The 16,244-nt window shown below is 36.6% G+C and overlaps 4 protein-coding genes across 4 annotated transcripts; 1 reads left to right on the forward strand and 3 right to left on the reverse strand.

The window, feature by feature from the left end:
* Window positions 1-5: 5 nt before the first annotated feature.
* On the reverse strand, window positions 6-3,503 carry FDP41_003838 (uncharacterized protein; the record flags this gene model as incomplete). Its single annotated transcript, XM_044707186.1, has 1 exon — window positions 6-3,503. The coding sequence occupies one exon, from the start codon at window positions 3,501-3,503 to the stop codon at window positions 6-8; it is 3,498 nt and encodes a 1,165-aa protein (XP_044561898.1).
* Window positions 3,504-3,963: 460 nt separating this feature from the next.
* FDP41_003839 (uncharacterized protein) lies at window positions 3,964-6,871 on the reverse strand (the record flags this gene model as incomplete). Its single annotated transcript, XM_044707187.1, has 5 exons — window positions 3,964-4,335; window positions 4,432-4,537; window positions 4,622-5,289; window positions 5,387-5,524; window positions 5,639-6,871. 5 exons carry the CDS (start codon window positions 6,869-6,871, stop codon window positions 3,964-3,966), a joined length of 2,517 nt encoding a protein of 838 aa, XP_044561899.1.
* A 1,042-nt stretch (window positions 6,872-7,913) lies between these two features.
* FDP41_003840 (uncharacterized protein) lies at window positions 7,914-9,996 on the forward strand (the record flags this gene model as incomplete). The annotated part of the gene is made up of 4 exons (XM_044707189.1): window positions 7,914-8,369; window positions 8,537-8,716; window positions 8,813-9,371; window positions 9,455-9,996. The coding sequence occupies 4 exons, from the start codon at window positions 7,914-7,916 to the stop codon at window positions 9,994-9,996; spliced, it is 1,737 nt and encodes a 578-aa protein (XP_044561900.1).
* Window positions 9,997-10,054: 58 nt separating this feature from the next.
* On the reverse strand, window positions 10,055-16,129 carry FDP41_003841 (uncharacterized protein; the record flags this gene model as incomplete). Its single annotated transcript, XM_044707190.1, has 1 exon — window positions 10,055-16,129. The coding sequence occupies one exon, from the start codon at window positions 16,127-16,129 to the stop codon at window positions 10,055-10,057; it is 6,075 nt and encodes a 2,024-aa protein (XP_044561901.1).
* Window positions 16,130-16,244: the final 115 nt, after the last annotated feature.

Here is a 16,244-nt window from a genome sequence, read left to right on the forward strand (position 1 = left end):
ATGGCCTATTGATTTATTTTAGTGAACTGGTTCGTCACAATAAAGTTTCTTAAACTTTCTTCAAAATTGAATTGCACAGCAGAACTCAGGTCTAAAGAAGAAATATTAGGTTGGGTCTGCTTAGGTGGTTGCTGAACAACGCTTGAGGTTTGCGCCATCGTACCCGAAGGTTGCATGAGCACAGACAAAACCTTATCAACATCCTCGTTTGGAGGCCCTCCAAGAGATTTGAGCTTGAGAGCGACCTGCAGTAAAAGATTGCCCCATTGTTTTTCAACTCTTGGATAGCGTTTGGTAATGGCAACGAGAATAGAAAAAGAGGTCTGCAATAAATTATATAGGTTAACAAGGTCATCTCTTGATCTTAATCCGCTCTCGGCATCAACAATGGTTTCGTAATGGATTTCAGTGGCCTTTGCAACAAAAGGAGCAATAACAGCATGCAACAACAAGAAATAGTCTGGAGTAGAGCTGACTGTAATATTTCTGGCAAATTCCTCGATTAATGGTCCTTTAACGCCACTCTTATGTAAAATCCATGCTCTCACTCCATTACTCACACAGAGGAGTAAAGCTGTGGCCACTTTTGCTTGTAGATCAGAATAGTTACGCATTTGCTCGTGGCCAGTATAAGCAGTTTCCATGTCTTTCAAAACTGATAAATATTCTGGAAGAGTGTTAGGATCAAGACGCTTTGTCAAAATCGTCAAGTCAGATTTTGAGATTTTTCCAGTAAACAAAATAATACACTCTGCAATGAAAGAACCAATTTCTTCTGTAAACGTATAACCTCTAAGAGAAAAATAACCGGTTGTCATCGATGGAATAACTCCTGACCCTAAGAAGCCGGAAACACAAGCCACAAGTTTTAACTTTTCCACTTTAAACTCATCTTCAGTAAGATATGTGTACATGGAGGGGCAATTTTCATCAGCATCTCCAATAAATTTCAAAACAGCATCATTAGATACCATTCCGGATCTCTCCTTTCTTCTGTTAATTAAATAAACATCAGTGGATGTTATAAATTGATATGCTGTATCAGTATCTCCTGTTCCTGCACAGTACAAAGCTAAATTACAATAAGCTCCAATTACTATAATATTGTTCCGATCTTTGATATCTTTGAGCTCTACTAAGCTTCTGTGATATGCTTGTTTAGCTTGCAAAGGTTCACAAAATCGTTGACATGTTACTGCATAGATGGCATAAATAAGACCAAGTTGATCTGGGCTGTATTGGCCCCTAATATAGTGTGGACTAAAAAGTGCATCCTCCATAATTTCTGTACTTATTAAAGGATAGCCCAAGCTAATTACTTCATCATAGAAATCGATAGATTTCCTCTTAATTGCACTGATATTTAAATTTTCGTTGGTGGTCATGTAATTCTCCAAGCTATAGGCATTGTTTACCAAAGTTTTTACTCCGTTAGAGTCAGTTGATCGCAGTAAAGTGTCCAAAATTTGATAGACATAAACCTTATCAGGGCTAGAGAGTAAAATTGAAAGTAACTGACAAAGAGTATTTTGGGGCATGTTAGGATTTGATAGAGCGTTAAGTAAGGCTTTTGCAGATTCTATGTCAATCGATTGGCCATTCACAAAATAGCCAGAGTTATTTTGGCTTTCATTAGTAGTGTTTGAAGCCGTCACAATCATGCTATTTTGATTGTCATGGATGACCATAGTTGGTTGTGATGAGATAGCCATGACATTTGCCACAGGATGACTCGCTTCGAAGTTTGGCTGCATTTGCTCGTTTGTTGTTGGTGCAATATTGTTTTGGTTATTAGGAGAAATTAAGATATGGGTTGTGTCAGGCTTGAGTTGAGTAGAGTCAGAAAGAACGTTTTCGAGAGTTTGTTCAGCCTTGATCGTTTTCTTTTTTTTCTTTGCATCTATTTCATCAGATTTCTTGCGTTTCTTCATTCCAGATGAAACGTTCTCAAATGAAACCTTCATATTTGGAGAAGAGGAGCCTGAATTGCTGTTAGAATCAAATTGTGACATGTCTATTTCACCTGAGCTTTGGGGTATATATTTGATTTGATCTAGGGAAGTGTAGGGTTGAAATTGTTCTGAAGCATTCAAAGCTCTTCCTTTTTTTCTTGGTGTTCTGTATTGGCATGGAATACCTTTGGAGGCACAGGAGCTGCATGACGGAAGCACTCTGTTGCAACGTTTATGCCTCTGTCTACATGCAACGCAAGCAATAGGGAAAAGTTTAGCTCCACTACATGCCAGTACAGATGAAACGTCGTCCATACACTCTTGAGGATTAAAAGAATATTCCATTTTTGATTGTTGGGTGTTATCCTTTTCGAATTTTGTGTTTTCCATTTTGAGCTTTTTTTTCTTTGGTATATGTTGTTGAATGAGGTTATTGTTGTTGTTAGGTGTCGTTGTTGCTACTGTGTCATTCGGTGCATACATATTGAAAGTCATTTCTTGATACGAAGATGCTTTTTGTTGTGGAGGACTAAATTCGACAAATTTTCTATCGAGTGATGATGTAGCAGTGGTAGAATCAAACGTTGGGGTCAATGTGCGAGGTGAAGATTGTCTTGTTTGTCCTCCACTGATTCGTGACGATATTGGCACAAACTTGCTACTATTTTCCATTGCGTTGACAGAGGAAACGGTCTTATTGAGCAAAGGAGGAGCTGTGTTGGTAGTACTACTTTGTGCGTTAGCTATCGTATTCGGTGAAGAACGGAGAGTTCCTTGATAGGTCATCATGCTAGGATTATTATTATGCTGATGATGTTGTGTTGGTGAGTTAGAGTACAATGAAGATGCAGAGAGAGATGGGTTTAAAGTGGTGGGTTGTTGTTGATGATGAGGTGGGATGCAGTGTTGATAGGAAGCCCAATTTAATGTTTGATCGTACGAGGGTATACTATTTCTGCTGTTTGGTAACGAGGATGTCTGATCATACATTCCCGAAAGGGTGTTCAAATGATTTTTACTACTCGGTGATGAGGATAGAGCGGATGATGATTGTTGTTGTGGATAGTGATACAAGCTGTGATGTGGAGTTGGTTGATATTGATGAGGAGGTACGTTCGCTGATGATGATGGCACTAAATGAATGGATGGATGCAAAGAAGAATTATTTCGTTGTGGTTGTTGCTGCATCGTGGACGGATGGTATTGTTGTTGTTGCTGGTGGTGATGAAATGCGGAAGAATTTGACCCATGATGTTGTTGCTGTTGCATCCTGTTATTACTACTCTCTAGAGATGATGGTCTAGGCAGAGAAGAGGTTGTTTGCAAGCCTACTCCTGCTGATGGTGGTAATCCTGGAGATGGAGATTGGGAAGAATTCCTCGAAGACTGAAGTGAAGAAGGAAAAGGGTATGAATGATGCGCGGAGGACGGATGGTATTGTTGTTGCAAGGATGATGATGTTAAATTGGACGTCGATGGAGGAGTTTGAGAAGTTGTTGTGGCTCCTGAAGGAAGCATCATTGGGATTGAGAAGCTGGGAGTGCTTCTCATTTTTAAATGATGATGGTGATGATGAATAATGTTGTTGTTTGTGATGTTGTGGTTGTTATAGGGTTTCGTTGTTGGGACTAGGGTTTCAATCTCTTCAAAGAACAGCGATAGTGTGTCAAGTTGTCAAAATTTGGCAATATTGAGAGACTAATTTGGAGACTTTTTTTTTAAATAGACGAAAATTAAATGCTCATACAAAAGCACCGATGCTCTCGCTCGTGATGTTAATAGCTTTGGTTCCAAAGAAGGTCAGCGGACTAGTTGCAATTAATTGAATCCAAGCAAATTATTGCCGTATTCCCCATTTATAAATTTTTCTTGCTTGCATCGTGCAGAAAACGTCGTCGAGTGTCATTTTGAACAGAGAGACAACCACTTTCTAGAGGTATTTTCTCACAAATGGGAAGTGGTGAAAAGAACCACAAAGGCACGATAATTGAAGCTTTTCTTCAACCTTTTCTCAATCATCTTGAACGTTAGATAAAAAGCAACAAATAAAGACACATCCAACACATGCTGCGATACCTAGAACAATCAATCCTAAACCATAAGCAATCGAAAAAACAGCAACAAAAGGAAATGCAGTTTGTAAAATGAAGGAATCTAACACAGCACCAATTAAAGGCACTACAATGTAGATAGGACTCACAATAAGGAACACAATAAATCCAAGTCCACATCCAGTTCCCATACCAGCCCAAAATTCGTTGTTGAGAGTCAAAACAACAATTGGCACAATTAAAAATCCTAAAGGGAAACATGAAATAGCAGCATAGAGTGGAACAAATATTAAGGACCAAGGAATATTCAGTGCATACTCGAGTCCATCAATCTATAAAAGTAAAATAATAATACAATTATAATAATAAGTCAACAATATTGATAATATATGGTTAGCTGTGTGAAAATGCAATTAATTACTACCAACCTTTGCAAATAACAAAATAATAAACAACACAGAAAAGGCTAATAAAAGGCCATATGTGAATGTCGAAACATAAAATGCTGCTTTCTCCCTTTGAGTTTCCTTCAAACTATATTGGAAATGTGTGAAATTAAATAAGCACAACATGTTGGTGAGATAAACATAGACCACATTCACAAATTCCCTTACTTACCTTGATTTAAGAGCAGGAGCACCACACAGATAAGATAACAAACACCAAACATAGGCAGGAATAGCAATATAACTCAAAATGGGTAAATCAGGAAAAACAGCATTCTTTACACCTCCCACAAGCCATATATAGGGAATCCACATCCAAGTAGAGCTAAATAGTATGAATGTCTGAGTAGTATATTCAATACGAAAGTCTTTCAACTGTTTCGAGGTCCAAGCAGGATAAAACTCGTATAAATGTGCATGATGAGCAATCATGATCAAGAAATAGGGAATCGTAACAATTCCGACTGAAAGCCATGAGAACAACCAATAGTATGTTCCAATGTCATTAGGGATATATTCATCCATGAAAAGTGGAATTAATACCAGTCCCACAACCGCTGAAACAATGGAAACGACGATAAATCCTATCCAGGATTTATAAACATGTTCCTTCCATTCATAATCTCTATTGGAGAGGTCATTTATCTTATTTTGAACGATGGAATGTTCAATTTCCATCACTCGTTGTTGAACAAGTTGTTCCTTCTTGTATTTGGCGTATTTTGATTTGAAAGATGGTCCCTCATCATTATTTGTTGTTGACTGTTGTTGCTCTTGTAAATGAACAGTGTCCATGTCTTGATTGGCTTTTTTCGAGCTTTTCTTGCATGAAAACTGGAACTTGATAAAGTTTGGTGTAGAATAAATTGTCCATTCTTGCAAGCTTCCATTTTCCAAAATAAGTATGATTTTTAGTGAAAATATCATACTGATCTACCTCATAAGGTTCAATTAAACCATTTCGACCTTTTTGGCCCTTGCTTGTCCAAAAGTAATCAGATGAGGCACACTTGTTGAAGTATTGATTCACAGCTGACATTTGTAAATTGTTTCTCTTGTCCAAATACTCTAGTATCTATACGTTGAATCCACACAATTGTTTTTAGTAGTATTATTCACCAAACATCATTTAAAATTATAAAAAAGAATGTTGTCCATAAGGTTTCCAAATAAATAATAACTCACATACATGTTCAAGAGAATCATTGGGTAACTGATTAATATTCACAATATTTCTACCTTCTTGTTTTAACTTTTCAATCTCCTCAGGTGGTATGGGGATGGATGGGTTTTTATCCCAAGTAGTTGGAGCAATATAGAGTGTCTTAGTCGGTGGAGGAGCTCCACTATTCAATATTGTGCTCGAATCACATTCCTTCAAGTATTTCACTGTTTTTTGCACATCGTTGTCATTCAATTGTAATAAGTTAAATACAGTGATATCATCAACATTTTGAATGTTTTTGGTGTTTTTCAATTTGATTTTAACGCTTCTAATCTTAATTTGCATATCTAAGGTAAGAGCTGAATGGCGTCTCTTGGTTTTTACGTCATTATCAACCAAACTTAAAGGATCATCAACAGAAATATCGCTAGAACTTGCAGAACTGAGGCTTCGTGCTTTGTTGTTCTGGTCATCATCATCGTTTATCACAATATCGCCGTTTTGAGCCTCTCCACTAGTACTACTGGAAGCACCCACCGGAGCTGTGCCACTGCTATTTGAAACGATATATCCCAGTGTGGCATTTACATCTTCGTTGTGGTCTTCTAACCATTTAGCCAACAAATGATCATCATACTTTTCGAATTGAGTAGCCATTGGTGTCTCTCGTAGTTTCAACCGAAGTGCTCGAAGTTTCATTTGCATGGATAATGTCAAGGCTCTGTGTGGTTGTGAAGAGGAGGAGGAGGATGATGGGTGATCTTGGATATTCATGGAGTCGTTTTGTGGACTTTTCTTTAGTTCACTCATCGATAAGGATGAAGAGGAAGTGGCTTGTTGTTTTCCAGTTTCATCTTCATTGATTGCAGTGTTCGGAAGAATATTCGTGTTCTCCTCCTCATCTTCAATCGTAATCTCCAAACTTCGGTCTCTATTATTGTTCCTTGTTGTTGATGTGTTATAATTTGTGTTGTTATTGTTGTTGTTTCTAGTAGTACTGCTGCTACTACTACTACTTTGAGTGGGTCCCTTTTCCTTATAGTACTGATCAGTGATTTCAGAAATATTGACTTTGGATGGAGTGGGATCTCCTCCATGAACCATTGAAAAACTTGCCAATAAATCTCCTCCGTTCATTTCAATAAGTTGTTCGAGAGTGGCCACATCGGAAGATCGGTAGAGAGTGTCATTCTCTGCCATGAGCATTCGCTTCAGAATTTGAGCGAGATCGAGCGTCGAAGATTTGGAAGAAGACATTTTTTGCCGTGTTGGAAAAAGATTCCTTTCGGAAGTTCACAGTTCATCCTTTTCCATAAAACTTCCCAAGTGCAAGTTTCTTGATTCTGTTATTCAGTTGTTGAGTATTCCTTTAATTCCACTTCGTCTCCCTCTTTGAAAATTGACTGATCTTAAATCTCTAAAATATTGTCTCAGATGCTCATGAGCCAACAGGTTGAACATGACATTGAAATACTGGTCTAAATATTGTTTGGCAGTTGCATTAGCATCATTTGGAGACATGTTTGAAATATTATTAGTTACAGATGCAAATGACATTTGACCAACACCATTTTGCTCTGCAATAAATGTGACGGGTTCAGACTCATTATTTTGAACATTGAGTGTTAAGGATTTGGAAACTAATATTCTTTTTTCAAATTCGCATTTATGCTTTGACCGCCCAAACTAGTTGAAGAAGAAACTTGTTAGTGAGAATTGGAAAAGAGTACTCCAAAGAAATGGAATAAGTGTCAAATAGATGTCTTGCTTAGAGATGAAGATATTGGTATGGCGATTGAAGAACAAGCCTTGAATGAAATTGTAATTTATGGGACGGACTTGGAAAATAATGTGGATTCGTTGATCAAGTTTGAAGGCAACTTTGAAGCAAAGATTGAACATGCAACAAACCTGTTTTACAACCGAATGGGGATTTCGTGTCTTGGATATCAGAACTTCATAACAACAAAATGTGATAGAAGATGTTGAAAGGATGATTTCATGCGATGAAACAGCTCATTGTGTAGGTTTTGGAGTCGAGAAAAGACATGACTCCATAGTTCATCCAACAACGAACGATTACCAATAGCTCAAGTCCCGATTCTCAACTTCATTCTTCATCACAAAAAAACATCATCAACCTTCCATGCTGAACCGTCTTCATCGAGAAGGAATTAGCCGAGTTTGTTTTCTCTCGCGCAGAGTTGGACTTGTTCGTGGTAGTAGTAGCAGTGGTGGTGGTGGTGGTAGTGATTCTGTTGCTTCTTTGAAAGGATCGTTACTTGTCGCTCCTCAAAAAATGATTCCTTCTTCTTCTTCCGTTCCGAATCATCAATTTCATCACTCTAGTCATAATACTAATATTAATACTAATAACAACAACAATGGCCTCTTGGATTCTTCAAAAACAACCACCATGAATGATTCTTCTTCATTCTCTCATTTAAATTATCAACATCCATGGTCTTCCGAGGACTTTAAAAATCATTTACGGACCACAGGAGAGTTCATTACTCAATATTATGAAAAATTGATCCATGCATCATCACAAGCACCGCTCTCGGAAAAGGATGAACACCTTGTTGAGAACTCCTCTCCTCTTCCGGTATGCTCTCAAGTTCAACCAGGGTATTTGGCAAAGTTGTTGCCATCCGAAGCACCATTGAAAGGAGAATCCTTTGACGATATTTTGAAAGACATTTCTGAAAAGATTATGCCTGGAATTACACATTGGCAGCATCCCAATTTTTACTCTGTATGTATTTGTTTGGTTACTTCATCCATTTTGATTTTTAACCCATCTCTTTCATATTAATATGATCATAATTATTAATAATTATTATAATATTAATTATTTGTTAATATTTTACAAAATTTTGGGAAATCCAAAAATTATTTGTTTTCAAACTCATCATTGGACAGTTCTTTTGTGCAAATTTTTCTTATCCTGCTTTAATTGGTGACATGTTTTCAGGAATGTTCAATGTGATCGGTTTCTCGTGGATCACATCACCAGCATGTACAGAGCTTGAAACGATTGTAATGGACTGGCTTGCAAAAGCATTGCATTTACCAAAATTTTATTTGAGTGAAACCACTGGAGTAAGTGTTGCAATGTGTTTACAAATGACATTCATATTCACAACTTGTTTAATTGCAACAAAAATTTTTCAAATTATTGGTATATATTCAACACAGGGAGGATCTATTCAAGATACTGCCTCATCAGCTGGAATTGTTGCTATTTTAGCTGCCAAAGAGAAGAAGCGGTCTCAGCTCAAATCTCAATTAGGTCAGGAGAAATTTAATGAAGCTGATTTTCAATCAAAACTTGTTTGTTATGTTTCAGATCAAACTCACAGCTCTATTCAAAAAGCGTGTATGATTACTGGCGTGATTCATCTTCGAAAAATTCCAACCTTTCCCTCAAAATATGACATGAATTATAATGAACTAGAAAAAACCATCGAAGAAGATGAAAAGAATGGACTTATTCCATTCTTTGTTTGTGGAACTATTGGAACAACATCTTCTACAGCCATTGATGACTTGTCAAAAATTGGTCCAATCTGTAAGAAACATGAGATATTCCTTCATGTGGATGCAGCTTTTTTAGGAGCGACACTGTTGTTGCCAGAATGTAGAAGCAAGTTTGTTGGAGATGAATGTGAGGCTCTGAGTTACAGTGACTCGTTTACATTTAATCCTCACAAGTGGATGTTAACAAATTTTGATTGTTGTGCTTTTTGGGTTAAGGGTATGTAGCGACAACATTATGCATTTGGGGTTCACATATGTTGTGGATTATGGCTTTAATTTCTCTTCTGATTCATTCTTTAGAAAGAAAACATTTGAAGAATGCTCTTTCTATTGACCCAGAATATCTCAAAAATAAGGCATCAGCTACTGGCTTTGTTACAGATTACAGAGACTGGCAAATACCATTGGGTAGAAGATTTAGATCATTGAAACTATGGTTTGTGATGCGAATTTATGGAATTGAAGGTCTTCAAAGTTATTTGAGACATCATATTGAACTGGCAAAAGTTTTTGAGAATCATATCAAACAACAGTCTCAACGTTTTGAAATTGTAGCTCCTCGGGTTGCTTCATTAGTATGCTTTAGAGCAAAATTGACAGAATACGATAAAGAGTGGACACTACAAAAGGAAAATCGTTTAAATGAACTACTTATAGAGCGAATTAATTCAAGTGGACTCATGTATCTCAGTCACACTGTACTCGACGGAAAATATAGCCTAAGAATGGCAATATGTGGCTCATTTACTAATTTCCAACATGTACAATTTGCCATTTCAACAATTGATGATCACTTGACCAAGTTATTGGAAGGTGTTAAAAATGGAAGTGTTGATTTGTAACAAAAATCCAATAATATCTCAGATTTCACAATCTAATTATTGATACATTATACTTTCATTATCGTAAATTTTTTTCAATAAACAACAAGCTAGCAAAATTGCTCAGGGTATGAACTTTTGAAAACAAAATTGGGCATTCTAGGGACATGCATTTTTCTTCGATCGATGGAACTTTGGAATAAGGCAATAATCCATTCGTTACATCTAATTCATGGTTGCAATGTCGACATAGTTCAGAAAGCATATTCTTGTTCCTTTCCACGCTTCTCAATCGAAGCAACAACACAAGTGGATATTCCTTGCATTTGGGACATAGTGGTTCTTGTGAAGACAGATCTGTCGCCGCCCCTTCAACTTTGTTCAATGTTTTACAATCAATAATGGCTCCACAACTCACACATGGCAAACTGATTGGTTTGAAGTATCTCTCAATAAAATTTTTTGATTTTCTAAATAATTGTTTTCTCCAATCGGCCATCAAATACACGTCACGTTTCGGTAAATTCATATACCAAACATTACAATTCACAAAGCATAATGAAAATAATCGATCTAAAGAAGGTAATAGTTGTCTTGTGATATAATAATTATAATGAAGACGATACTTTTGGCGAGTGTTGTGAATCATTACTTGATTGGACGTACTAGTTCCCATACGATCCGCAATATAATATTTTGGATGAATGACCATGTCTGATAATTTTGCCTTAGATGGATGCAAAGGACTGAACACTACGATATAGGGCACTCGTTCATTAAATCTTGGCTCTGCTCTTGGATCACGTTGCATTTCTCGAATTGCTACTCTTGCAGAAGGAGGAAGATTTTTCTCTGATTTATAGTATCCAAGTTTGACCTTTTTCCAAAAGATGAAATCCTGAAGAGAGCATTTTTCAGAGATAATTCTATAGAACTGTCTCGATAGATAAGATTTCACAAGAGAAAAATCAAGAGTTTCAAATAGAATTTCGAGACTCTTTTCCATTAAACTTCGTACCATTAAACAATTGTCTCTTCTCACAGCTTCAATGCCTTTGCAGAAAAGCGTGCCTTTCGTTTGTGAAGGATTTTCAAATGCTAGACCGACATATCTCTTCTTACTCACCAGAAAACTCGGATGAAACACTCGTTCCATTTGTAATGTAATTGGTTTTGGATTAGAATTTGTGACAATCTTCACAATTTCTTTCCCAAGTTTAAATGCTTCTTCTTTTGTAGAGTCAATACATTCCACAAATAGTGAGTCTGTGTCCCCATATGCAACACGACACTTTCCTTTGAAGCGTTGATTGACAGTTTCAATCGCATTTTCCAGAGTTTGTCTTGCAAGCTGCACAATGGCATCCGCTAAATCAGAAAGTGGCATTCTTCCTGAGAAATTGGCTGATGTGTATCCATAAGTCACGTTTGCAATGAGTTTTAGACCTAGCTGGCGTGCATTGAGAATACGTTGAGTTTCAGTGTCTTCCTTACTCGTTTCCTTCATTGCTTGTTTGACCATGACTCGAGTGTTGAGAATTTCTGTGCACATTCTTGGAAGAATTCCTTGTCTCACATTTGGTTTCACAAATAGACATTGATTGGGTGTAATAAGAATATCTTCTTCAATGGATTTTCCCTCTTCTCTATGTTTCAATAATTTTCTCAGTTCACTATTGGGCTCATAACCATCCAATGTACCGAGTTTGCTCTTTTTTTGATCCACATATGCCATCTTTCCTAAACATGTGCTATAACATAAATTATAGGCAATAATAATGGATGGATAAAGAGATTGAAAATCCAAAACAATGACTGGATTCGTATAAAGTTTGCTTTGTGGTTCCATGACTAATGGCAAACATTCAATAGCTGCTTGTTCCATGACTTGTTTCCGAGTGGGTGAAAGAGCGACATAATTATACAATCGTGCAAGTCTGAGCATCATACTTTCTACTCTGTATTGAGATCCTCGATTAAGGACAGAGAAAAATTCAATTCCAAATACCTTTGCAAGTTCTCCAGTTCTATTCAAAAAGTCTAAATAGTTCAATAATTCAAGTGTAATACTTGCTTTCTTGTAATAATATTGAAGAATAATTCGATATTCAAAGCTGTCTTTACGATGCTGACAACTGTTGGATAACTCACTGAGCGTTTGGTATGAGTAATATGGAATTCTCTTCCCAAGAATGTTAAACGCCACATTGTGTAGTGTGTACATATCAAGTTTCATTTCTCCGTTCATGAGTCTCCAAACATTAATAACCACTCTTCCCTTAATCATCACTCCAGATTGTTTGTTTCTTGCGTATTCTTGAGCTTTTTTCATGATTTTATCTTGCCTCTTGTCCTTATTAGTATTATTAGCTTTGTTTTCGTTTTGATAGAAAATTGCACGCGACAAATCATAGCAAATATTCTTTCCCAGTACAGTAAAACCTCTCTCTATCAAATATCCAAGACCTTCGGTTTGCATTTCATATCCAAGTAAAATGTCGGGATCTTCCTTGCAAATAAAATCAATGAATCCATTCAGAAGGTCCTGTTCAGTTTTAAATTCATAAAATCGATCAAAATTAAGTGGAATGCATGTTAATTTGTGTTGTATGGTGTCGTTGTCCTCTAAATCTCGATTTAAAAGTAGAATACTCTCTGTACTGTTTGCAACATCTGCACAATTTTGGGAGCAAATGATAATGGCTTGAACTGGATCATAAATTGGATTCGGTAAAAAGTCTGCCCTTGTAGTGACATGACATTCAATAGACATTACATTAATATTTTGTTTGGAGACGAGCTCTTTCTTAGTGGAAGAGTCTTCTTTGTCATGTGTATCTAAATTAAAGGCAATCTTTTTTCGCTGAATAGTTACAGATAACTCTGACACTAGTGATTGAGGCGCTCTTCGTCGTCTTCGGGAAGGTGTATTAGGAGGAGTAGTATTGAGTGAACACAAATTCTTAGGAGGAAGTGATGAGACAACATCTAGAATGGGCTCGTCAAACTCAGGAGACGGAATTATGTGTGTGAAACTTTCACATGTGTCATCACTCAAAGTTGTCTTTGATTCTACATGGAATTCCTTCATAATCTGCTTTAGTGTTGGTGGTTTTGGTGCAAATTCTAGTATCATTTTGGAGTGAATGGCGTTTGTTTTCAGCTTGGATTCTGAGTGTTTTTGAAGGATTGAAAAAACATCGAGTTCGTCTAAGTGCTTACTGATAGGCATTCCCTCTTTCACTCGTTTTTTACCGAAGATTGAAGAAAATCGAATAATGGAGCTTCTCTTGCTCTCCAAAAAATCAGAGTGATTGCTGAAAAAGGGTCTTTTTTCAAGATTTTTGATCATACCTCGATTTTCCTTTGCAGACACATGAAGCTCATCTAAGACCATGTTCAATGAGGGAGGAGTGGGTTTATAAATCAGTGTATGTTCAGATGAGTTAACCCTTCCATAAGATGATGTGTCATCTAACGGTGGTGTGCAATCATTGTCAACTACAGCCTCATCTTGAAGAGCGAAAGCGTTGATGCCTTCCTTGATTTCGTTTAAAGGTCTTTCATTTTGTGACTCGGAAGTAATCAAAAGTGAAGGTGATAAACTTTCTTCAATGTTGGGCTCCTCCTCTAATATGCTGTCCTCTTTGTTTTTTTCTTGTTGTACTAAAGCTTCTAAAATTGGAGACGTCGGTTCCTTAGAGTTGTCATCAATAACAGCTCCTTTTTGCGCATCCTCTTCTTGAGGTGACTCCAAAAGACTATCATTATTGACAGCACCACTTTGATGTGTTACCTCTGCAAATAGAAAACGTTCAGGTCTTACATCAAGCGCTTGCTGAACAAGCGAAAAAGAAATTTCTTGAGAAGCCATACTGTCGAGTTGGTGTGAAGACCTTTCTTGTGAGGAAATTATTTGCTTTGCTTGGGATGGAAAAAAATTGTCAAGAAAGAATTGATCATGAGCCTTCTCAATATTCTTCTTTGGTGTTGATGCTGCCTCTTCCTCTTGAAAAGAAACTTTTCTCTTTTTTCTGGGAAGTAGATTGGTCTTGTTTCCTTCATGTGTAAATATTTCCATTGATTTGCTTGAAATCTTTCTAAAGCTATTGTTTTTCACAGAGTATTCAAATCTACAAAAATAGGTGTCTTTTGACTGCTCTACGAATTCTTCAGGAAGTTTCTCTTCAATGAAAAAATTATCAACAACAATATTGGTGGGAAGATCCTTAAAGTACTTGTCCACAAAAAGAACGTTGCATTTTCCAATGACTGTATCAATTAAATTGGTGTCACAATGAGAGATCAAAAACACTTCATTCTCTCCATTCCAATCTCTAACTCCACCTTTCGTTTCTTCTGGTCTGTAGAACCACCTCACTGTTACGATTTTAGATTGATTGTTTTTGTCAATAACGCATGCAATGTAGGGTTTGCAATTTTTTGGAGCTCGTAGATAAACAAATTCTCCTACTGATACATCCTCAATTGTAAGTTTGATATTCTTTTCTTTTTTTCTTAGAGAGTTCTTGTCAGAGTAACCATCATATTGAGGTATAAGTTCGTACGTATCACCATCACTGCTCTCAGATGAGTAACCTTCTTCACCATCAGAAACATGATCATCAGACTCATCTACTTCGAGAATGTGCATTGTGTCATCCATGTCCATCACTTCCTTCATAGAATTTAAAATTTCATGTTCTTCGTTTTCTGTATTGTCTTCCATCTCTTCATCGTCTTCATTTTCGTCCTCAAGTCCTAGATTATTGTATTCATCTTCCTTCAGCTCAAAATCTTTTTCTCTCATCCAATTCAGGATGTTTTCGAGCTCTTCATCACTTTGAGTTAATTGAATGCTGTACTGGTTATCGTTATGGATGTGAGCATTCTCATAGAACATTCCTTGTTCTTTTTTAATCTCTTCATATGTCAGAAATGCACTTGGATAATTGGATAATAATTGATTCAGTGTTTCTTGAGATTGCTTAATGGTCGAAGTGTCATCTCTCAATCCACTTGGTATTTGGCTGGTAAATATAATTCCCTCCTCATCATCGTTTTTTTGGACCTTTTCAATAATTTCTACCAAGTGGTCGTACATAATATTTTCCAGTTCGTTTTTTTGATTTACCTCTCTCTCAAATGGTGAAAAAGGAATGGGTGGTTGTGAGATTTCCATATTGATGGATCTTCTTCTTTTTCTTTCTTCTTCCCAAATAATATTCAGGGACTGGAGAAGCTTTCTATCTTTTCCAAATTGATTATCTTTATCCTTTTCAAGGGAAAGTTGCACATTAATAATTTCTTGTCGATTCAAAACATCCCTTGAGAAAATGTCCATTTCAATCTCACATTTGGATAACCTCTTGACATTTTCTGGCAAAATTGTTCCATAATTTGTGGCATTTTGGCTACTAATCTTCTGAGTATTTTCATTGTCATTATCAGCTGCGTGAAAAGGTAATCTGAAAAATACCTTTTCAACACTCAAATCTCCCATTCCATACACATTGTAATCCATCATGAATTGCAAAGAAAAAGGAATGTGGGCTTCATATACAGAGAATTTATGACCCATCACACTACTATTCCCGAACATGGCTGCCATTTTACCTACATGGCTTGGATTATACACGTATACTTTCAAGAACAATTGTGGGTTAAACCAATATCCGTAAAATGGAGTGCCTGTCACAACGACGATGTCATGAATGAATTGTCGTTGATGTTTGTAAACAGATTGATCCTGCTTGGAATTTTGTTGTTGCATGTTCTGGTATTGCTGAAGTGAGGTGCCATAGAGTGATCTGTGAAAGGTTTGTTCAATGGTATTTCCCAAAACATGTATGAAATCAGAAACCTTTCTCATGTTCAATTTTAGCAGTAAATTATCGGTTCTCTTCAAATTTGAATGATCATTTTCTTCACCTTCTTCCAAGAACAACTCGTAGGGAAACGACAACATAAAATACGGATACAATTGATGAATGTGCAAACAAGCCTTTTGTTTTGTTTCCTGAATTGTCCCATACACATGCATAATAGGAACCAAGTCAATACTTCTTCCTCCAAAGAATGAACATTTCCTATCATCAAATAAAGCCTGAGGCAAACAAAGCGAGTACTCCAAGGAAAGCACCTGGAGCAACATCTTGTAACATTTTTTTGAAAGGCTAATGAAGAATTTTGAAAAAGCTAATACATCCATAATAAAGAACAGATACGTTCTCTTCATTCAAAATTCTAACAACTATTGCAATGACTAT

The sequence above is a fragment of the Naegleria fowleri genome (assembly GCF_008403515.1).
Source record: "Naegleria fowleri strain ATCC 30894 chromosome Unknown tig35, whole genome shotgun sequence".
NCBI classification, from domain to species: domain Eukaryota; phylum Heterolobosea; class Eutetramitea; order Acrasida; family Naegleriidae; genus Naegleria; species Naegleria fowleri.